Below are 24,154 nucleotides of genomic sequence, written 5' to 3'. Positions count from 1 at the left end.
CACTTGCAGAACGCAAGCTTCTAGAGGGCACATAAGTCTGACGTAATACATTTAGGTAAATGGGTGCAGAGCCAGTGGTAGTTTTGTAGGCAAACATCAATGCCTTGAATTTTTTTTTGCGAGCAGCTATTGGTAGCTTGTGCAAATTGATAAACAGAGGTGTGACATGTGTTCTTTTCGGCTCATTAAAAATTAATCTTGCTGCCGCTTTCTGGATTAATTGTAAAGGTTTGATTGAACTGGCTGGAAGACCTGCCAAGAGAGCATTGCAATAGTCCAGCCTGGACAGAACAAGAGCTTGAACAAGGAGTTGTGCAGCATGTTCCGATAGAAAGGGCCTGATCTTCTTGATGTTGAATAAAGCAAATCTGCAGGATCGGACAGTTTTAGCAATGTGGTCTGAGAAAGTCAGCTGACCATCAATCATAACTCCAAGGCTTCTGGTTGTTTTGAAGGAGTTATTGTTGATGTGCCTAACTTGATGGTGAAACTGTGATGAAACGATGGGTTTGCTGGAATCACAAGCAGTTCTGTCTTGGCAAGGTTGAGCTGAAGGTGATGGTCCATCATCCAGCAAGAAATGTCTGTTAGACAAGCTGAGATGCGAGTAGCTACCTTCAGATCATCAGGATGGAATGAGAGGTAGAGTTGAGTGTCATCAGCATAGCAGTGGTATGAAAAGCCATGTTTCTGAAGGAACAGAACCTAATAATGCCATGTAGACAGAGAAGAGAAGTGGTCCATGAACTTAGCCCTGAGGCACCCCAGTAGTTAGATGTTGTGACTTGGACACCTCACCTCTCCAAGATACTTTGAAGGACCTATCTGATAGGTAAGATTTAAACCACTGAAGTGTGGTTCCTGAGATGCCTTTTGCCAGTAGGGTTGATAGGAGGATCTGGTGGTCAACCGTGTCAAAAGCAGCGAACAGATCAAGCAGGATAAGTACTGAAGATTTGGATTCCGCTCTTGCCAGTCTTAGGGCTTCAACAACTGAGAGCAAGGCAGTCTCAGTTGAATGTCCACTTCTGAAGCCAGATTGGTTGCTCTCAAGGAGGTTGTTCTGTGTGATAAATGCAGAGACTTGGTTGAACACAGCTCGTTCAAGTTTTTTTGTCATGAAAGGAAGAAGGGAAACTGGTCTGTAGTTCTCTAAAAGAGATGGGTTGAGGGAGGGTTTCTTTAGTTGTGGAGTTATACGAGCCTGTCTAAATGATGAGGGAAAAACACCAGTGTGGAGGGATGTGTTGATGATGTGAGTGAGTGCAGGTACAACTGCAGGAGAAATGGCTTGAAGGAGATGAGATGGAATAGGATCAAGCGGGCAAGTAGTAGGGTGATTAGAAAGGATGAGTTTGGAGACTTCTGCCTCAGAGAGTGAAGAGAAGGATGTAAATGAGTGTATGTTTGCTGGTGATATGAGCTTGACTGATTGTGGTGTGGAAAATTGTGCACAGATGTTTTTAATTTTATTAATGAAAAATGTTGCAAAGTCGTCAGCTATTCAGCTATTAGAGATGAAGCAGGAGGTGGAGGAGGAGGACAAAGAAGTGAGGAAAATGTTTAAAAAAGCATGCGAGAGTTAGATGAATTGTTAATTTTGTTATGGTAGTATGTCATTTTAGCAGTGGAGACATTAGCAGAGAAGGAAGATAGGAGTGACTGATGCACATTAAGGTCAGTGGTATATTTGGATATGCCCCACACCGTTTCAGCAGCTCTAAGCTTAGAACGGTGTTCGCGTAGAACATCAGATAACCAAGGGGCAGAAGGGGTGTTACGGGATGGCCTGGAAGATAAGGGGCAAACAGTGTCTAAACAAGATGTAAGAGTGGAGCAGAATCAGTAGTATCAGTAGCACTGTTAGTATCAAAAGATGCTAACAGTTTAGGGGAAGGAAGTGAAGATGAAACCATTGCAGATAGCAGGGAGGGTGAGAGTGATCGTAGGTTACGTCAAAAGATGACATGTAGAGGGGTAAGTGATGTGTCAGGGACCATGTTGAGGTTTAAGAGTGAGGAGGAAGTGATCCGAGGTGTGCAGTGGAGTAACCAGTATATGATGAATGGAGCAGTGTTGTATGTAAATAAGGTCCAGTTGGTTGCCTGATTTGTGAGTAGCAATAGTTGACACTCGGCTGAAATCAAAAGAGGCAAGCAGAGTGTGGAAATCATTGTAAATTTTACATTTACGGTGTTTTGAATAATATATATTTAAGTATCACTGAGATACTGTTACAGATTGATCTATTTGTTTTCATTTTAGTTTTAGTAAATTTGTGTTTTGTTAAATACATCTATATTTTTTGTTTTATTTATTTGTGTACACTAGTTTAAACTTGACTTAGCAACTAGTAAAATGACAATTAAAGTTTTTTTTTCAAGTAACAAGTTCTTTATTTAAATATTTTTTTTATGATTATAGTTTTAGTTAACTATACTGACCCTATATGCTAAAGGAAAAGTTCACCCAAAATTGAAGGAAAATGGGATAAATAAGAAAAGAGACTCTTCAAAAAGGACCAAAAAGTACAATAAGTATAGCTTATATCTTTTTCCTTCCACCACTGAAATATTACAAGTGAGAATGCCTCTGTTTGTGTGCATGAATGGATATGAGTTTCCGGCTGTCTCCATGCAGTTCACGCTGTGCTTCACGCTGTAAGCAGAAGTTACTGGAGCTGTCAGAGAGAGCCGTCTCTGCATCACTGGCCACGTCTCACACTCTCATGCCTTAAAGGCTGTCTGGCCACACTCAGATGATCCGATTATACATCCCACATCTCTTCTGTCAAAGTGGCATCCATAACCCTGAAACTTTGGCATTCTTGTCTCATTTTCCTTTTGTTTGAAGCTGCTGGTAGCACAAACGAAGGCAGCAGGTGTGTGAGACATTGACCTCTGCAATCTACTTCTTCATGATATACTTATTTTTTATATTAATTAAAAAAATATATAAAGCATATATGATATCATATAATATTTATTGCTGGCTTTTAAACCTGCATTTCCTGTAATAAAATTTTTAATTGTGGTTTGAGTGTGTCGCTGTCTGTATTTTGCTCTCCAGTGCTGGTTATGGTAGTATAACATTGAGCATAAGAACTGACCAGCAGCCATCATGTAGTCCCAGCTGTCCAACAGGCACATGCTGAACTGCAACCCCTCTGGGGTGAAACCGATGTCGATGAGGGCATGATGGGTGTCAGGGCTCTGGCATATGGCTGAGGTCCAGGCCACGAGGAACCACACGACCACCAGCAAAATTACAGCAAGCAGACGCAGAACCCTCCAGCTGGTCATGTACGGGATCCGCTGGGCAGAGCGGGACAGGAACACCTTTAAAACCCTTGGTATGAGAAACAAGAACAAGACACAAATATAAAAGTGCTAACCTAAAACAACACTTCTTTTCTCATGCAGACTTCAGCAGAAAAATTATTGTTTACTGTGAAGTTGGCAGCATTATTTGTACCTGTACAGTTTGAGAATCACTGTTCCGTAGACGATAGCAAATCCAAGCAAACGGGCCCATCTCAGGAGAATACACCGGAAAACACTTGGATTAAAGTACTGTATCATAACCTGATGATACCAAAGATAAAAATGAAAAGTTATTAACTAGACTAATCACTACATTCGTTTTGAATTAATTTCTGTAATTGTGATAAGAAGAACCCATCATTTTCACACTTCCACTGATGCTCTTCAGGAAACAGAAGGTAGCTGGCTCAGTCTTATGAGATATGTCAAGAATATGTCATATTTCACGTTAAAAAAATGAAAAGAAAGTAGTAAGGAATTATATTCTGCTAAAAGATATATATTCACTCTCAGACCATCAGATTTGGAGAAATGCAGCATTACTCAGTAATGGATCATCTGCAGTGAATGGGTGCCATCAGAATGAGAGTCCAAACAGCTGATAAAAACATCTCAATAATCCACAAGAAATCCACACCAGTCTGGAATTTACCATCTTGAGAAGAACCTCAAGTTCACCATTAAGACATTTTTAACTTCTGGCCAGAATAGTACTCTATCCACAATATTGCTCTCTTCAGTGAAAAGTCATCTGGTCTGAAACAGGAGAGAAATCTGCACAGATCAAGTACCATTTACAAGCCAAAATAATTTTTAATAAATATTTGGGTGGATTTTGATGTGAGAGACGACAGTGGCTGGACTTTTTCACTGGAGGAAGCATTATTATGGTTAATGGACTTGCATTTTGGCAACAGTTTAAAGTTAAAACACCTTTATGACAGATTTCTTACAAACAGCTGTTTGCTTCACAAGATGATAACTGATGGTCTGGAGTGGTGTGGATTTCTTGTGTATTACTGTGATGCTTTTTTTCCCCAGCTGTTTGGACTCTCATTCTGACATGATCTTATATGACATGATCATGATCTGACATCATTTTATAGCCTCGTTTCCCCAGCTCGACCAATCAGAATCTGAAGAAAAAAAAAGAATTAAGAAATGAACACTACTAATTATTCGAGGACTCTGGGCTGGGGCGTACGTGAGACGCGCGTAACACCCCCACCCCCAGATGGTGAATGGGGAGCCAAAAATAAAGAAATCCCCCAATCACCATGTAACAACGCATGACAACGCATCTGCCAGGACATTATTTTTGCCAGCTACATGTTTTATCTCCAGGTTAAAAGCTTGAACAAACAAAGCCCATCTCATTAGGCGCTGATTGGAATTACGCATTTGATTAATAAAAACGAGAGGATTGTGGTCTGTATAAACTGTAACTGGACGCGAAGAGGAGCCAATATAAACCTCAAAATTATTAAGGGCCAAAATTAGAGCGAGAGCCTCTTTTTCAATTGTTGAGTAAGACTTTTGTCTTAAAACTTTTTTAGAAAAGTAGCACACAGGGTGTTCAATACCATCAGACCCATCCTAGTAACAAAACCGCACTTGCTCCTGCATCACTAGCATCAATAGCTAGTTTAAAATCACGATCGTACACTGGGGCAGCAAGAACCGGTGCGTGCATCAGAAGGGCTTTAAGAGACTCAAAAGCATGCTGGCATTCTGGTGACCACTTAAAGGTAGTTTTTGGACTCAACAGGTCAGTGAGTGGGACAGCCATTGAAGAAAAGTTTTTACAAAAACTTTGGTAATACCCAGCCATTCCCAAGAACCGCTGTAATTCACGACGAGTTGAAGGAACTGGGAATGACGTGATACCCTCAATCTTTGCGTCTACCGGCTTTACCATGCCCCCACCAACTATTTTACCCAAATAAACTACTGTCGTTTTAGCAAAATCACATTTAGCCAAATTAACAGTTAAATTTGCATCAACCAGCCTCTGAAAAACCTGTTTTAACTGATCAATGTGCTCATCCCATGTTGCAGAGTGAACCACTATGTCATCCAAATACGCCTCACACCCTGGCACCCCCCAAAAAACGTGGTTAACCAACCGCTGAAAAGTAGCAGGCGCATTGCGTACCCCAAAAGGCATTACAGTGTACTGTAAAAATGCATCAGGGGTAACAAATGCACTAATTTCTCTGGCACGCTGAGTTAAAGGCACCTGCCAATAGCCTTTAAGGAGATCTAACTTTGTCACAAAAGCTGCTGACCCTACACGGTCGACACAATCCTCCATACGAGGAAGAGGATGACAGTCAGGCTTAGTGACATTGTTAACCTTCCTAAAGTATGTGCAAAAACGGTCAGACCCATCAGACTTCATAGCAAGAAGACAGGGCGAACTCCATGAGCTAATACTAGGTTCCGCAATGCCATGTGACAATATATAGTTAACTTGGTTTTGGAGGCGTTGACGTTTTTCAGGGTTGACACGATACGGATGCTGTTTAATTGGCGTGTTGTCACCAACGTCAATATCATGCTGTAATACATGTGTTTGGGATGGCACATCTGAAAACAGTGAAACATGACCTTTGATTAATCTTAATATGTCTGTACGCTGCGAACAAGGGAGATGCAAAAAACAAGAATCAAGGTTAGCAAGCTTCTCAGAATTCTTTAAACGACCTTGAATTGTAGCAACAGAAGGGCTCTCCATCTCACAATCGATATCAGAAAAATCTAGCGACTCACAGGCCTCAAAAACAGTTTCAGCACCCAATGGAAACACCGAAGGATCATTTACCTTCAAAGCACTAGACAGAGGCGAACAGACAGTTGAACATTCAGCATTGGACAAGGCCATGACTGTATTAACATCACCAAGACTGGGCTTGTTCAACTGCTCACGATCATAATAAGGTTTGATCATATTAATATGACAAAGTCTGCTACGACGAGCACGGTCAGGAGTAGCTTGATATAATCCCGGTCACTGACTCTCTTTTCTATTACATAGGGGCCACTGTAACGTGCCTGAAGGCTGGACCCAGTAATGGGTAAAAACACCAAAACTTTATCCCCAGGCTTAAACTGTCTGACCACTGCCTTTTTATCAAACCAGCCTTTCATCTTCGACTGAGCAGCAGACAAGTGTTGTGTAGCCAATTCACAAGCACGATGTAACTTGTAGCGAAAGGAACTGACATAATAAAGCAGATTTTTCGGTTGAGACTCATTCAACCAATTCTACCGAAGCAGTCTTAAAGGACCACGTACGTTATGAGCGAACACTAAATCTGCTGGACTAAAACCAGTAGATTCCTGCACAGCTTCCCGAGCCGCAAATAGCAGAAGATGTACACCATCATCCCATTCTTTTTCATTTTCAAGGCAATAAGCACGAAGCATAGATTTAAGGGTTTGATGAAACCTTTCAAGTGTACCTTGGCTTTCTGGATGGTAAGCGCTTGAAAAACAATGGGTGATGTTCAGCTGCCCGACCACTTGTGCAAACACACGAGACATAAAGTTTGTGCCCTGGTCTGTTTGAATTACCCTAGGGAGTCCAAACAATGAGAAAAACTTAACCAGTGCCTTTACAACTGCAGGTGCAGTGATTTTTCGCATAGGTATAGCTTCAGGAAAGCGTGTTGACGAACACATAATGGTCAATAAAAACTGGTTACCAGATTTGGTACGGGGCAACGGACCCGCACAATCAACAATAACGTGATCAAATGGTGAATCAACAGCTGGAATGGGGAATAAAGGGTATGGTGGGATGGGTGGGTTCGACTTTCCAGAAACTTGACACGTGTGACATGTTCTACAGTGTAACTTCACATCCCGTTTTAACCCTGGCCAAAAAAAATGGCGCAAAATACGACTGTAGGTTTTGGTAACACCTAGATGACCAGATAAAGGATTGTCATGTGCCAGACTCAGTATCTCATTGCGAAAATAGTTTGGAACAACAACCTGTGTGACAACACTCCAATCATCCTGTGTGGAAGCATAAGATGGTGTCCACTTACGCAGCAGGACATCGTTTTTAAGAAAATAAGCAGAAGCCATATCTGCAAGTTCATCCTCAGAAACAACTAATTCAAACAAAGAGGAGAGAGACGGATCACGCTTCTGCTCTAAAATCAAATGTTTCCGAGACATCTGCGAGCCACCAAAGCTCTCCAATTGTTTCATTTGGCTCTTGCACAGTATTTAGCAACCAGTGTACGCTACCTTCACATGACACCATGGTATCAGAGGTTGTAGGAGGAAGACACGTGTTGGGACTAATCTTGGATGATAACTTAGACTCCATTTCAGGATGCATCATAAAGCTACCCTCTAAACCATCATGCTCCAAAACATTAGCTTTAGCCATAGAACGTGTGACAGCACATACAGGAAACACTGTGGGATATTTCATCTGCAATTCATCAGGGCCTTCAGAGACAAGGGGCACAGTAGTAACTTCAGGATTTACTAGAATTTTACCCACAGCCAAATCATTTCCCAAAAGAAAGTCCACTCCTTTAATAGGAAAAACAGTGCATGCAGCCACTGCAACTGGACCAGACACCAGGTCAGACTCGAGCTGAATAGAGTGCATGGGCAAATTTACAAACTTCATTCCAAAACCCTGCACCAGCTCATCACAGCTTAAGGAGGTTTTATCTGAAAGAGGCAACACACTTTGAAGAATAATAGATCTAGAAGCAGCAGTATCACGCAAAATTGTTACTGGGACCTTTACGCAGTTGTCAGGCAATGAGACTTCACCCTTCATAATAAAAGGAGAATAAATGTCCAAGTCCATGTGTTCAGTTTGAGGGGGCTGCGGTACTATTGATGTTTTGACTAGCGCAACTGGCTTAGGTTTCTTTTTATTCAACAGAAAACAGCTGTTTATTAGATGGCCATGCTTTTTACAGTAAGCACACACAGGCCTCGCCTTAGTTATACTGTCTTTAGGACTGACATGCTCACTAAAGTGAGGGTGCGTAATAGGACCACGCTGCGACAAAGGAAAAGGCGGCTTTTCAAAGCTCTCTTTGTGGATCAGAACATATTCATCAGCTAATATAGCAGCAGCCGACACATAAGTACACACTGCAGAAGAAGAGGCCAAACCTCCGTATGCCATTTTAAGGTCGTTGCTACTCGTTCAAACAGCACAAATATTTGTCAACATCTTTGTCAGAAAAAGGCGGGATTATTTTTTAATTATTTAATTATTTTTTTAAATTTGCGCAGCTCAAACTCATGCTGGAGCTCTTTTTCCTTAAGATCTAAGCGTCGCATTACCACCTGTAACTCCAGTTTACGCAGCTCAGGGTCGTGATGCGTAACATGTGAAGGGACAGCGCTGATAGGAGGGAGAAACTTTCTTTCAGCTAAGGCAGTATGCAATTGATACTTAATATCTTGTTTTTTATCTTGTTTTGAGATGGGCACTTTAAAATGAGCAGCAATCGAGATCAGATTATTTTTAGTGAATTGTTCAAATTCTTCTAAATTTGGGTGAGCTACAAAGTCCTCTAGACTAAACTCCATAATGAGACCGAAAAAACACGCAGTCAAAATAAAGAAAACACTTAGAGAGGACAAAAAGACTGTGTCAAGCCTCATCCAGCCAACAGCAAAATGCAAAACAACAACATAAGCCAAAATACATAATAGCTACTGTTATTTGGGAAATGCACTGTGAAGTGAAGTGGTGATTCAGAATAGTGCACAGCATAAACATGAAGCAAACCAATGCACCCCTCTACCTGTACCTGCCTTACACAATCTCACCTGTCTCACTAAAACCCTAGTCTTCACGCAGGTTCTGCGGCGGGTTTTTATGCTCCGAAAACCAGTAGGTTTGTGAGGCCAAATAGACGACCACCCAATAGCCTACGGACGTGCTCCCGAGATAACTGCTTTCGCAGCTAACACTAACCGCTCCCCCGCGACACTATCAACAAAAAAAAAATAGGTGAAGCCCAAAGCCAAGGACAACACCTCTTCAGCCTAACAGGGGAGAAAAGGCCGCTATGAATAAAACAACAGTGCACGAGAGAAAAAACACTTCACTCACCTGTATTTCTCACGACAATACCAAGTAAAGGGTCTCAAAAATTAAGAAGAATACTCCTAAACACAACAAATAAAGCTGTTCATCAAAGCACGCACGCTTCTGCTTATAATGTGCCGTACGGAATTCCCAATGACTGGAAAACCCCTCGGGCAATGACGTCATTGCGGTAACTCATTCAAAAATAGTTCAAAAAGCTTGGCGCGAACTGGGAACAAAGAAAGTGACGAAAAAGTACACCAAAAAATCCCTGTAAGCGCAATAAAAAGGCGTTCTGACTATATTCAATGTAAAGAATGACTTGAACTACAGCTTTTTGGTACAATATAGCATGAAGTGAGGTGGCTTGCAATTAAATTGTAGTAAATTGAATTAAACCACATCGAAAACAATTTTCCAACCATATAATTTTGTTGGGAAAAAAACGTTAACTCAGTTAATTAAAAATAGTTGGGACGAGCCCCCAATTATGTTATGGTCCCTACAAAGGTCTAGGAGTTTAAAGGGACGCATAACATAATAGATGGACACGGCTGGAGTATCCCAAAATAATCCTTTATTTTAACACAAAATACTCACAAAAGTAACCAAAATTATGAGATAGGGAGCCCAGCAACATAATAAAGAAATAACTAAACTAACAGAAACAGGCTGAGGCTCCCTACTCCAAAATAACAACAAGATAGGAGCACGAGACGATGTGGTAATGGAGTCTGTGGCTGGCAGAGAGAGAGCGAAAGGGTCCGCCTCCTTCCATTTTATAGCCTTGTTTCCCCAGCTCGACCAATCAGAATCTGAAGAAAAAAAAAGAATTAAGAAATGAACACTATTAATTATTTGAGGACTCTGGGCCGGGGCGTACGTGAGACTCGCGTAACATCACCAATTTACTGCATAGGATTCATTGGTGAGCAAGTGATACATTTCTCCAAATCTGATGAAGAAACAAACTCATCTACATCTTAGATGGCCTGAGGGTGAGTACATTTTCAGCAAATTTCCATTTTTTGGGTGATTTACTCTTAATTGTTCCAAGTTTCACAATGCAACAGTGTTAATGGCCTTAAGCTCAATTTTCTTGATGCAAATGAAACACATTGACATATCCTTCAAAACTATACAAATATGCACAAATATACTCATTATGCATGTGAATGAAGTATAAGTACAAGCTTTCCAAACTGTCTTAGTTTAATCATTGTTCATTATCCTCCCGAGCCTGTAAAGTGCTCCCTGAATTCCTCATTATCTGTCAAGCCTGGTGTCCCTATTGTTCTGTGCCTATCTTATTTAAAATAAATATCAACGTGGACTGATGGAAAGATGCATCTGTTCTTGTGTCTCCGAGGAGAATCACCAGTAAAGCTTTCCAATCCACAGTCGCCCTCTTAAATGTGCAAACAGCTAAACGGTTCCTCCAGTATAATCAAAGAGCTCACCATGTGCAGCACCATGAGGAAGACTCAATTAGCAGCAGTTCTCCTCTCAGATAAATAAATGAGCACATGCCTTTTACACTCGTTAGGAAAGTGAAAGCTTGATGTACAGTAAGGCCGTTCATACTGAACTGTCCACACCAAAAAACTTTTCCAACACTTCAACCAAATTGGGGAAAATGCCTGCTATTTTATAGTCCTAGCTCTGTTAGGTTTCCATCTTATAAACCTGCTTTATACAGAAATGTTCACCAGAAATCTTTACCAAGTGCATTCTGGTTAGAAATGCTGTCCAACTTGATGAGGCATCATGCTGATGTGTGGCAAAATACTCATGCAGCCATATTTAGCAGAAGGTGCCACCGTTAGTTTCCAGAAACTGGTTAAGAACAACTGTGCACTACTTTCATCAAGTCCATCTTCAGATAAAACAGCATAAAACAGCACAGCACCTATGGTGATTTTTAAAAACTGTTATAAAAAAAAAAAGCAAAAGTTGGCAAACAACCCTGGTGTAACATCTGCTATTAGTAATTTATGAAATTCATATATATTTAGTAAATGTTTTACTTTTTCAAGCAGGGATGCATGATATCCTGTGATTAGTTAAACATTGTTAGATTTGTTATGTGGCTTGTTTGGAGTGAATGTAATCAAGATGGACATTCGAAAGGGTTTTTTATTTTCATTTTAGCCTTCTGTACTAAAGAAATTCACATATATGCAAAATTGTATTTGTCAAAAATATAGGAAAACTTATTGCAAGCATTATGGCATTAATATGTCATATATGCCATAATGCTTGCAATAAGTTTTCCTATATTTCGAAATGTGCCGATAGAGTAGCACTTTATTTTACAGTCCTGTTCTGTGTTCACATACTATGTACTTATTTCAGTACACACAATAGCTGGGTAATAACTACCTGTAGGTATACTTACCCTAAACCTAACCTTAGCCCGTATTGTTACCTTATATTACCAGTAGTTTCCAGGGTAAATACACTGGAAGTACACAAACTGCAAAATAAAATAAAATAAAATCACCAGTTTTCTTAAGGAGAAAAATCTCTCCCACCTAATGCTATAAACTATACAGGGGGCCCTCTTGTTTGGTACATAATATTACAAGTTAAAATTAACAACAAAAATAAAGCTAAAGTTGACATATAACCCTGGTATCATATACGGTATTAATCATTTATGAAATAAACATATCTAGTATATGTTTTACTTTTTTCAAACAGGGATGCATCATATCCAACAGTAAACACTGGTTAACGTTCTTGAAGTAAATGCAATGTTAAGTGATGAATGCAGTTTTATTTAATGAGTGATTACATGAGACACGAATATTTCGGTAAGTTGTATTGTATCTTTCAACACCTTCTGAAGATCCTTCATGATTATTTTGCACTGTAACTAGTATTAAAGTCAAATCAAATCAAATCAAAGTTTATTTATAGAGCACTTTTTTTAAAACAACCATTGTTCCCCAAAGTGCTAAACAAACATAATCAAAATAAAACAAAATACACACAGTAAAAAATAACAGATATTAACACTAACAAAATACATAAAACAGCTCTCATACTGAGTTAAATGCCAGAGTATAAAAATAAGATTTAAGACTGGATTTAAAAACAGCAAGTGTCTCGGACTGCCTAACATATAGGGGCAATTTATTCCAGAGCCATGTTTCTGCGAAAGCAAAAGCCCGGTCACTCCTGCTTTTCGGCCTTTTTTGAGGTACAACTAAGAGTAAACTGTCAGCTGACCGAAGTGCTCTTGATGGATTGTGTGGTTGTATTAAAACAGAAAGGTAACTTTGTGCCAGTCCATTTAATGACTTATAAACTAAAACTAAAACCTCTAGAGTCAAAATGGCATTTATTGTTTGACTTTTGTGATAAAACTCAAAGCAGAACAAAGCACAATGTGGTGCATACCTATATTGAATTGCAAATTTAGTGTACAGAAGAAAATCACATCTAGAAATAACTTGTATTTGTCAAAAATAAGATCAAGTCTTTAAGATCAAAACGTCATGAGAAATACTGTACTTGTTTTGACATGTTCTGTATATTAAATAATTGAAAACATCACATGGTCCTTTCCATTTGTCAGCACAGTAGGGCAATTCACATGATAACACTAGAAACGAAAGGCTTCAAATTAATTCAGAGGTTAGCTCCTGTTTTGACACAACAGATCCTGACAGTCAAAACCTGTTGTTAAATTTCATTGTAAAACTGGTCTGTATCTGTACAGTCATTACTGTAGGGCAGGGAGTCAAGGACAGCAACAGAAACTAAGCGACATGTTCGTAACATCAGACTGGAGACAAATAGGTGGCCCCCTTTTCTCTCAACACTCTGCCATTAATTAATCAGTGGATTTATTTTTGCGCTAGAACTTGATGGACTCATTAATAATTCATAGAGCTGCACAGCAGAAAAGCAGCATGTGGCAGATACATGAGAGATGCTTAGCACTTGTTGGCCCTTTTGCCTTCTGTCTGCGGTCCAGCTCACCCCTAAACCATCTGGATTGGGTTCAGGTCCGGTGACTGTGGAGGCCAGGTCATCTGGCGCAGCACCCCATCACTCTCCTTCTTGGTCAAATAGCCCTTGATGCCTTCAGTGTGACTCTACAATTTTCATAGTCATGAAAATAAAGAAAACTCTTTGAATGAGAAGGTGTGTCCAAACTTTTGGTCTGTACTGTATATATATATATATAAAAGAAGAAAAAGAAGAAAATCTGTTTTGGGGCAATACATGCACTTGTGATCAAAGATGTGAATTAAATGTTTTTTTATTTCATGTTAACTTTAATAGATGGAGCAGATTATGTTTATTAGGGTTTTTTTATGATAAAACTATAATGTTCTATTACTATACTACAAACTACTGTTGTCACGGTACCAAAATTTCAGTATTCGGTACCGATACCAGTGAAAATCCACTGTACTCGGTACCAATTTCGGTACCAAAGCAAAACACAAAAATATGCTTATTAAAAAAATCTTTTTAGCACTAAAAATAAAACCAATGCCATTTTTTATACTTATTTACAATTGTATAAAGTTTTTCTACAAGTAATATAATTCTGAAAAACAGTAAACAAGTTTCACCAAAGTTTAATTTGTCTTTTAATTTATGAAATTTAAACACATTTTATTTTTGGGTAAATAAAGGGGATTTGCTATTAAATTTAAAACATGGAAGAAATATTGTGTGATTTATTTCTTTAAACAATAAAGTTTTATTAATTTTTTCAACAGTAGTAGCAGTATCACATACATTTGACTAAATAATAGTAATATTTCTAGCACAATGCCTTTATGAAAAAATGAACTTTTAATGAATGCATATTTGTCATTTTAACTGAACTTAAGACTGGTGGTGATGCTTAAGATATTTTTGGTCATTGAGGGTTTCTGTAAAAAAAACATAGTAATAGATCATATTAATTATTATTAAAAATTATTATAATACTACAACTAATTCTACTACCATACTAACAATATACAATGCACTATGGATTGATGAGCCGCTGGGTTCATGAATATTAATTACGTTGTCTGCGTTCGGTCGAACTGATTTGCTGAAATCAAAACAGAGACGGTAATAGATCGGCGCCAGCCAATGAAATTGCCATTTGTGCATTAGCCCCGCCCACTACCGGAGAAACCGGCTTATCTTCAGCTTGTTCTAAAAAGCTGAATAATTCTAAATAAACTCCATTATTTTGACAGGAGAAGACAACAAAGAATATAGTTAACATTTAGCCCGCCGATTCAGCGTGGTAAGACTCTCTCTCTCTCTCTCTGTGCATGTGTGAGAAACAGCGGTATCAGTAAAGCGACGGTGAGTTGTGCGCCCTCACACAGAGTTTACCGTTCGGCATAAACAGATGCGCTGTGCATCCAGTGAGATGAAATAATACAGGTCACCTGATGAAGAGAGAACTCTGAAGTCAGTGTTCAGCGAGTGAAAATGTGCTAATCTTATAATAGCATCGAACACACACACACTGGCGAGTAAAAAATAAGAATTTATTAGCCAATGGCTAACAATAGACATCATTTAGTCGCCCAGAGTAAAATTTAGTCACACATGCGAGTGATTTACTCGAAATGTAGAGGGTTGTTTTGACGGGTTGCCGTGAATACCTTTAAATTGACACTGGTTTTACTCAAATGAAACGGTTAAATGCTTGTGAAGTGACCCAGAACAGAACTGATGATTTTGCTGATGTATTTATGTCTTCACTGAGAAGGCAGATGCAGAAATTACTGCAAGCGTCACGCGCCTCAGTCTATGTAGTAAACAAACCATTCATTCATTCACACAGAGACGCGCAAAAGATGCAGGATTCATATTTCAACCAACTTTTGCGGCTAAACATTTACAGATACTCGTCCATATGGAGATTTGATTTGATTCATTTATGCTAACTTTGACAAATTCCCTGACTGTCCATATTAAAATGTAAGTTTCATTTTCATGACTGGATTTTGAGATTCCGTCCGTGTTTTCTGCTTCACGGAAATCATAGCGATGTATGCATCAAGAACCGGGTTTGAACGGGACCTCGGTACCACCGGTACTTAAAGAAACCTGGTACCGTGACATTTTCATTTTTTTAGTACCGACTTGGTACCGAAGTACCGGGTCTTTTGACAACACTACAAGGTTAATAATTTATGAGCCTTTATGATGCTGTGAATGTTTTTTTTAAAAGCATGACTTCATCTTACAACAAAGAAAAATTCCCTGCTTCATTTTTAGTTATTGCTGATACCAATTTTTGTATAATTTAAGGATGAAGATAACTAATCAAGTGATCTTTAACATTTTTAACGACAAGGATGCCTTTCTGGATAGACAGCCAGAGCAGGGCAACTCTTCATATAAACCTGAGTGTTACTAAGTCACCTTAATTTACATAGCGCTTTATACAAAGCCTACATAGTAGCCAATATAGTTGATGAAACAACTTCTATCCAGCCATAAAGAGCTTTAAAGAAGACAATTGTGTCATTATTGAGATCAATTATTTTGACATTGCTTCGATGTTGATCGGTTCATCAAAATATGATCAAATGAAGGAGATAAGTATTCCAATAAAACATATCCAGACGTGTGATGTAGTCAACCATGCAAGTGTTGCTATACAGTCATAGTCAGATTGCATCAGTCTGCTGCATCCTGCACAACCTCACACTCAGAGCCGTCCTGGGGGAGATTTTTCATACATTTTTATATGTTTGTGACATTATCTAGTTTTCATTATTCCTGTAGTGAATCCAGAGCTAAAGTGGAGCTGTTGACTATCACAGATGGTCTGGGAGGTGTGCTTAGTTTAAGAACAGAGAAAAATACCACAGAGACAGGAGCACAACAGACGACATGCCTGTTTTTAATCGAAAGGGAACACAGAATCACTGCGGCTGAGGAATTCAGCTTTGACAGATTCCATTTTAAATTTACAGAAGATGGGCAGAGCATTCACAAATGAGATGTGATCAAATATAGTGCATTAGTGTGAAAAATTACACAAGTAATCTACATTACATTGTGAAGATGCTCTGATGGGGTTTGGAAATGTGACGAGAATGAGACCTTGATTTGCATTTGGAATTGTTAATCTGGTTAACGAATACTTAGCTTTGACTCTAACTGAAAATAATGTCAGTGTTTCAACATTGAACAGGCTTAAGTAGTACACGACCAGCCGTGGTACAGGGCCGAAATGAAAAGCATGAAAATCCTGGCTGCCTGGTCCTTCAAAGTTAACATGAACGTCTTATTGGTCTTGTTTCCATGTAGTATTAGGTCTTTAGTTAGAATCCAATCAAAATGTGCGGGCAGGATGCATTGCTTTTTTTATTTATCTGGAAATCACATGAATTAAAATTTCATTGAGAATCTTCCCTCCTATTGTTTCACCCAACACCACTTGCAGAAACCCACAATATTCAGTTTACAAACTAATTAGAAAAGAGGTGAATGGAAAGGTAAAGGAGCACATCTTGTCTTTTATTGAAGCCTAAGTGTTTTGGTACAACGCCACAGCGATACTCCAACAAAAAATGAATATTCTCTCATCATTTACTTACCCTCAATCCACCCCAGAAGTAAAATTACTTTTTTTTTTCTGTATTACACTAATGGAGATCTCTGTGAGCCTAAAGGTATATATATAATAAAAGTGGATGGGTCCCACAAATGCAAACATGGTTTCTGAAGTATTCACAAGAGTCTCGAGCATGAGCTTCCTGTCACATCCTGTTAAGATTATGTACGCAAACATGAATTAACTTGTTTCTATGGACTTAGGCATCAAGAATAAACATGAGTAAGTATGAGGCCATGGATAACAGATAGAGGTGTTGTAAATAACATTCCTGTTACTTGCACAGACTGATTATTTCACTTCATAAGAACATAATATGTCACCAGGAGCCACGAAAAAATTTTAGTACAAAAATAAAACAACTTTATTAAAAAGTGTATATATTGCTCATTCTTCTAAAGAAACACTGTCCAACAGCGACACCAGAAGGTAAAGATATCAGCGGGAGTCACCATATTTCCTGCCTCCACTGAGCTCACTGAATTTTAATAAGGGAAAGTCACATGAGAAGAGGCAATGCCTCCATTGCGAAATGATTGGATATTACTGTTTATGTTCCGCTGTGATTGGTTCATGTGATAAATCCCGCCTCTTGTTTATGCATGTTCCACATTGATTTAAAAGATATGTACTATTATAAAGAATAGCTGAACGTAAGTTCACGAATAAAATATATAAAAGTTATTATTTTGAAATAAATGTAAAATGCTTAAAAGCTAATTCATACTTTAATAATAGTAATATCATGTTTATAATTTAATAAAACAAAATGATTTAATAATAATAATCTAATAATAATAGCTTTAAAAAAATAGAATATTGACTATATTGTTACTGTAAAAATATAAAAATATATATTTTCTTTATATGTATAAGTAATGTTTATTTAACCAATAAAATGTGACTGGGACATGAATTTACATTTGATTTAAAAACAAAAATCATTTCAGAACACCACTGCACACCACCACTGAGCCATGGGTATTAATTTTGTTATTAAAGTCGCTGACTTGCATTTTATGAATCACCAAGGACCACGGTTTCAGCTAAAAATCTTGTTTACTACCCTACTAAAGAAAAAAAGCCACCTACATCTTGGATGGCCTAAAGATGAGTATATTAATAGCATTTTTCTTTTGTTTTTTGGGTGAACCATCTCTTTTAAACCAGATGGAAACATTGAGAATAATTAATTGCATTTTTTACCCCCCTATTTTATTTTCTCATTGATTATAATGGTTTGCCTAGAAATATGCCAAATTATTGCTGTAAAATGGTGTTCAAACATTTCATCTTTTTCTTAAATAGTGACAGATGCAGGATGAAAGGAAGGAAAACAGATCGTCCTCTTTCATTTTGATAAGGAAGTAAAAAGATGTGTTAGAACTTACAGGGAAGTAGAGAAGTACAGATCCTGAAAGTATCGCTTCAAGAAGTATAAGACCAGAAGATTTGATTCTCTGAAAAACAAGAGAGAGAGAGAATCCTGAACTATGACATTTTGAAAAGCAGTATTTGCCCTTCAGCCCAATAAACCTGCTCAAGCAGAAATCAAGCTCTAGTTTTTCTTTCAGCTAACTCTAGCAGAATAAAAGCAGAGTAGAAAGCCTTTCCAGGCGAGATAACTGGCAGTAAATGTTCTTACCTTGTTGCGACGGAAGTGGTAGACGACCACCATGCTGATGAGATCCAGGAGCATGCAGAAGCCCTGAAAGGAGACCATGGAGAGACGGAGGACCGTGTCCTCCTGAGCCAGACACGGTGTGTCACCCGTGCAGAACGGACAGCCTTCTCGGCAGGGCAAACACCTCCCGGACGGTTCCCAGGATTGATCCGTGTACGGATCTCGGTCTGATTCTAACAACAGGTGAACGACAAGGAACCATACTATGACATATCTGCTGATGTGTTTGCATTATATACAGCATTGTGACTGAAGGATTTATCCAGAAACAACTCAAATCTCATTGAATTTGGATTGATGACCAATCGATAATTGGTTAACGGAAATTTTATACCAGGAAGGAATGTTATTTATAAACCCAGCGCTGTTTTGTAGTTATCAATAATGTTTATTTTAAGTATGAACTTTCTTTCAAATGGTTCTCCTAAAATTGCTGAAGAGAAATTGACTGCTTAAAGGCTGCTAAATTGGAACAACTAATTTTTTACTTAATTTAATCAATTTTTGAACTGTGCGGGAGTAGTGCTGAAGTGTATTAGATTGTACTAAAGTTGAGCTATTGCAAGTATACTTAAGGTACACTTTAAAAAGCTTGCATTTAAAGAACTATATTATTCAAATACCATACAATTCTCATCAATAGTGACATTAAAATGTATTTTATTCTTAATTTTAAGAAATGTGCATTGTGCGCCAGTAGTACTCCAAATAAAATTATTTTATTATTTTTATATCAGTAAGTCTCAAGCAATATTTTAGTATATACGGTAATAGATTTGAATTGTATTTTAAATATATTAATTTTTACTAGGGTTCTTTATGGAGTTATTGGTCTATAGGGTATCAAAAACATGGAAGTAAATCTCTGTTAAAATTTATATGGAGTTCTTCCAAAGAACATTATGGCTGACCTGCACTAGCTTCTATTAAGAACCTTCTTAATCTGGTTTTGTCCAAAATGATTTCTCCTGAAGGAGTGAAATCAAGAATAAGCTGATGTAACAGTACAGTAGTAATAATAATAACTTAATAATGCAGAGCTAACACAGTGACAGAGAGCAGATAACAGACTATAACTCAGAAGCTCAACAAAATTCAATAAACTTAGATTGGATGATTTTCAGAGAGTCCCTAGGCTTGTGAAATATGTACACGGAAGCTTTGGTTTATCAAATATGAAATAGGGTAAATGCGTGTATCTGCCACGTGTTTGAACAGAGCTGCAGCTTTTTGTATTTAGTCCACATTGGTCTGTATGTATATTAGCAAATGCTGTCTCCAAGCTTATATTATTTCATTACTTTAGGAATCAGGGAAAACAAACAGATATCACCGCACTTTTCCCAGCTGATTAATCACAGTACACTGTACTACAAGTTTTCTGAAATGTTATGTTTAAACATGTAAATGAGGTATCATCTAATTAAGGTGTGACTCATTTGCACAATTTTCAGACCATACATCTGAACATTGGATAAAGTTAGAGACTTTGCATCTCTCTTTATCTCTTTTTTATTACTCCATAAATCAGAAAATACTGTCAACTGACAAAAAAGAACACATTTATTTTTAAGAATAAAATGTTATATAAATCAGTCAAACGTTATATAAGCAAACTGTTTAAATAGGAGACATCTGATTCAGTACAGTACATGAGAAAAAAATACTGTAATTAAAATCTGCAGATGCAAATAGATAATGTACACTTAAATGTGTATTTTGGATGTTTCCTTATAGTCTGAAAGAAGCTAAATGGACTTGAGCAGTGTCTGAAAAACACTTGTTTTGCCTTTAGAGTTATGCTTTAAAAGTAGAAGAGACTATTTTTACATCAGTTTATATCTGAGCGTGTGAGAGAGGAATATTGCTCTTAACAACTAGGACTCATTAAATAGATATATATAAATAGATATAAACTCTGTCTCTGGGGTATTCGTGCCTAGATTAAGATCATAAATTATCTGGTGGAAGGATGTAACTCTATGTTTGTGTATCCGTTTCTGTCAGAAAGATAAATTCAATCCAGACTAGGTCTGTTCAAACAAGACCCATTACTTTATTTATGTGGATTTTACATTCACATTTGTTGTTCACAGACAATAAAACTGTGGAATAATCTAATTGTCTTCCATTGAAGGATAACCCAGTTTTAAATACTCATATTTATCTCTTCATATTAATCACAAGTAGTTTTTAATATCAATACCATAAGAGATTTGTTGAGGTTCCTATACAATTCATATTATAAATCCAAAGTCCCGCCAGTTCAGATTTGTACTTACTTGAGAAGCCATTGAGCGCCACTTGGCTTTGGTGATAGAAACCACTCTTGCACTGGCACTTGTACTTGTCCAGCACAAATCCATGGCCTGCAATTGGTTTACACTTGCAAAAAAAAAAAACACATTATGTAAGTGTACAGAATGTAATAGGAAACACAATTAAGCTACAAGTACCAGTTCCACTGCCTCTTTCTCCATTTTTAAGCACTAAACTGACTAGAAATTATATATTCTTGTTCAACACAACTCACTGTATGAGCAAGAAACTTCCTGATGAAATCGGCTCTGCTAATAGACCATCAGTGAAAGTCATTTGTCACATTGCCAGGTATGAAAATGTCAGTTTTATGAGGTATTATGACAGTCGATGTGTTCTGGCGATATCACGGTAAAGCTCACATGAGCGTGCAAACAGATGGGCTCACAGCAGCTTTCTCCTTAAAGCCCCTTTAAAATGACTGATAAGCTTGATATCAAAACAGTTTACGTATAAAACGATGCATACAGTGCATCAAGAAAGATGTGCACAAGATGCACATTTCACGCTGCTGTAAACCTGCGAGCTTCAACTTTTTAGACTGCTGTATTCCAGAAAGAGAAATAAATAGTTGTACTGTGAACTAGGTTTTAAAAAAAGTCACACCAAGTTCACAAGACTCTGTAAATAATCTGGAAAGTGCCATGAAGCCCGGAGGAAATCTAATGAAGCGAATGGGTGGGAGGCTGATCTCAGAGAAAGGTTTCAGGTTAAATTAGCCTTTGTTTTGTCACTTTTATTTTAGCAAAAGGGTTCAATGTATCAAGTCTAAATGAGGGAATGATAATTACTTCCATTTTTGATTTATGTACTTGGTTTACTAAATGCACAAAATCTTCATCGAGAGCAGTGCCAAATGCTACATTCTCGGTGACAACAAAACGTACTCTAGAAGAGCGAACGAGTACTGCGTCTTAGCTAAGACGCTACGGGAAAAGTCTCTTTTCACGAAATACTGAAGCAAAAAATTATCCTTAATTTTGTATTTTTGTAAAGCGCATTTGCAGCAGTACACAGCCATAGGCGAGACTGCTCGTTCGCTCATTGGCTTGTTCTGCGGCAACTGCACAGCCTATCGAGCGCAGACTGATGCAACATCAGACCAATAAGGTCTTCGCGCCCTTCTTGCCACTTCCCGCCGAAACGTACGCACGGCAGAGAACGCAGTACTCGTTCGCTCTTCTAGAGAGAACCGAGGTTACGTTTAGTAACCGAGTACGAATCTCTTACGAGAGCACTCTCGTACTGCGTCTTAGCTAAGACGCTATGGGAACCCAATGTAAAACGCCGTGCGCGCAGGGATCACACCAATAAACCTGAAGCAACGCCCAGGATTTACAGTGCACAGTCACCTGAGGGACTCACAGAGAGTCCAGGACAGAAAGGGGGGAAAGCCCTCCGTCCCATATCTAGCAGCATTCGTAGATGCGGCAATATGACATCACACAGCCAAGGCAAGGCCTGACCAATGTGGCAATGCGGGTCTTACACAATACTGCCCATATAACAGTCGGCAGCGCATAGCGCTCGTGAACTCAGAATTCCCCTCAGGGCCCTGATTCGACTATACCGACAGCAGCCTTGCTTGCAAGGCGGGAACCTCCAGGTTATAGAACCTGATAAATGTAGACGGCGAGGCCCAACCTGCCGCCATACATATATCCTGCAAGGAGGTCCCAGTAGACCACGCCCACGACGAGGCGACGCCTCTTGTGGAGTGTGCTCTGACGCCCAACGGGCACTGAAGGCCCCTGGAAGCGTAAGCTAACGATATGGCGTCAACTATCCATCTGGATAGAGTCTGTCTCGAAACAGCCATTCCCTTGGAACGTCCACCGAACGAGACAAACAGCTGCTCTGTCTGCCGAAAGGCAGCAGAGCGAGACACATAAGCTCTTAAAACCCTGACAGGGCAAAGAAGACTCGAGTCTCTATCCTCTCCTGACACCGGCAGGGCAGACAGGGCAATAACCTGAGCCCGAAACGGCGTGTTGAGGGATTTCGGCACATAACCGTGCCTAGGTTTGAGTATGACCCTTGAGTCATTGGCCCAAACTCCAAGCACGACTGGCTCACCGAGAGTGCGTGCAAATCACCCACACGCTTCACCGAAGCGAGTGCCAACAAGAATACTGTCTTGAACGACAGATGCTGAAGGCTAACCGATTGGATAGGCTCAAAAGGGGGACCCTTCATGGCCTCCAAAACCGCCGCGAGGTCCCACATAGGGACTGACGGAGGTCTGGGAGGATTCAGCCTCCTAGCTCCTCTGAGGAACCGGATGACCAAATCATTCCTTCCTATTGACTGACCGAGCGCTGATTCAGAAAACGCTGCGATGGCCGCCACATAAACTTTGAGCGTGGATGGGGCTCTGCCCTTATCCAACAGCTCCTGTAGGAAGGAGAGAACCTCCGTCACCTCACAACTAAGGGGTGAATAACCTCGAGCTGTGCACCACCTGGAGAACACTGACCATTTCGAGGCATACAGACGTCGTGTCGATGGAGCTCTAGCCTGAGTGATGGTATTTAGCACTCCCACTGCGAGATCAGCGGGTAACCGTTGAGCGCCCACACATGGAGGGACCACAACTCCGGTTGAGGGTGCCAAATCGAGCCCCTGGCCTGCGAGAGGAGGTCCCTCCTCAACGGTACTGGCCACGGGGCGACATCTGCTAACTGCATCAAACCTGGGAACCATGGTTGGTTCTTCCAAAGAGGTGCTTCAAGCAGTAATGAACATCTCTCACCCGTTCTATCACCTGCGGAAGGAGGGAGACGGGAGGGAAAGCATAAAGCGGGCAGCACGGCCATTCCCGTGACAGCGCGCTTTCGTTCTTGGAAAAGAACGCGGGGCAGTGAGCGTTTTCGTGGGATGCGAAGAGGTCCACCTCCGCCTTGCCAAATCTCTCCCACAACAGCCGGACTGTTTGCGGGTGTAGAGACCATTCGCCTGTAGGAACATTGCCTCTGGACAGCCTGTCTGGACCCAGATTCTGTAGCCCAGGCACATGGACTGCCCTCAGCGAACGCACGTTGCGCTGAGCCCAAACCAGGAGGCGTTCCGCCAGCCTGCACAGGTTCCGGGACCCGAGACCCGAGACCGCCCTGGCGATTTATGTAGAACACCACATACATGTTGTC

At 39.5% G+C, this 24,154-nt stretch overlaps 1 protein-coding gene across 1 annotated transcript in view; it reads right to left on the bottom strand.

The window, feature by feature from the left end:
* Window positions 1-24,154, bottom strand: part of LOC132096830 (probable G-protein coupled receptor 158) — a 58,699-nt gene that overhangs the window by 24,327 nt on the left and 10,218 nt on the right. Inside the window, exons 3-7 of the mRNA XM_059502468.1 lie at window positions 20,972-21,074; window positions 18,651-18,862; window positions 18,397-18,465; window positions 3,475-3,584; window positions 3,110-3,348 (exon numbers count right to left, since the gene is read on the bottom strand). Of these exons, the coding sequence (XP_059358451.1) occupies window positions 3,110-3,348; window positions 3,475-3,584; window positions 18,397-18,465; window positions 18,651-18,862; window positions 20,972-21,074 (733 nt within the window). The remainder of the gene's footprint in view (window positions 1-3,109; window positions 3,349-3,474; window positions 3,585-18,396; window positions 18,466-18,650; window positions 18,863-20,971; window positions 21,075-24,154) is intronic.

The sequence above is a fragment of the Carassius carassius genome, chromosome 20 (assembly GCF_963082965.1).
Source record: "Carassius carassius chromosome 20, fCarCar2.1, whole genome shotgun sequence".
NCBI lineage: Eukaryota > Metazoa > Chordata > Actinopteri > Cypriniformes > Cyprinidae > Carassius > Carassius carassius.
This window is presented reverse-complemented; position numbering and strand designations above follow the sequence as displayed.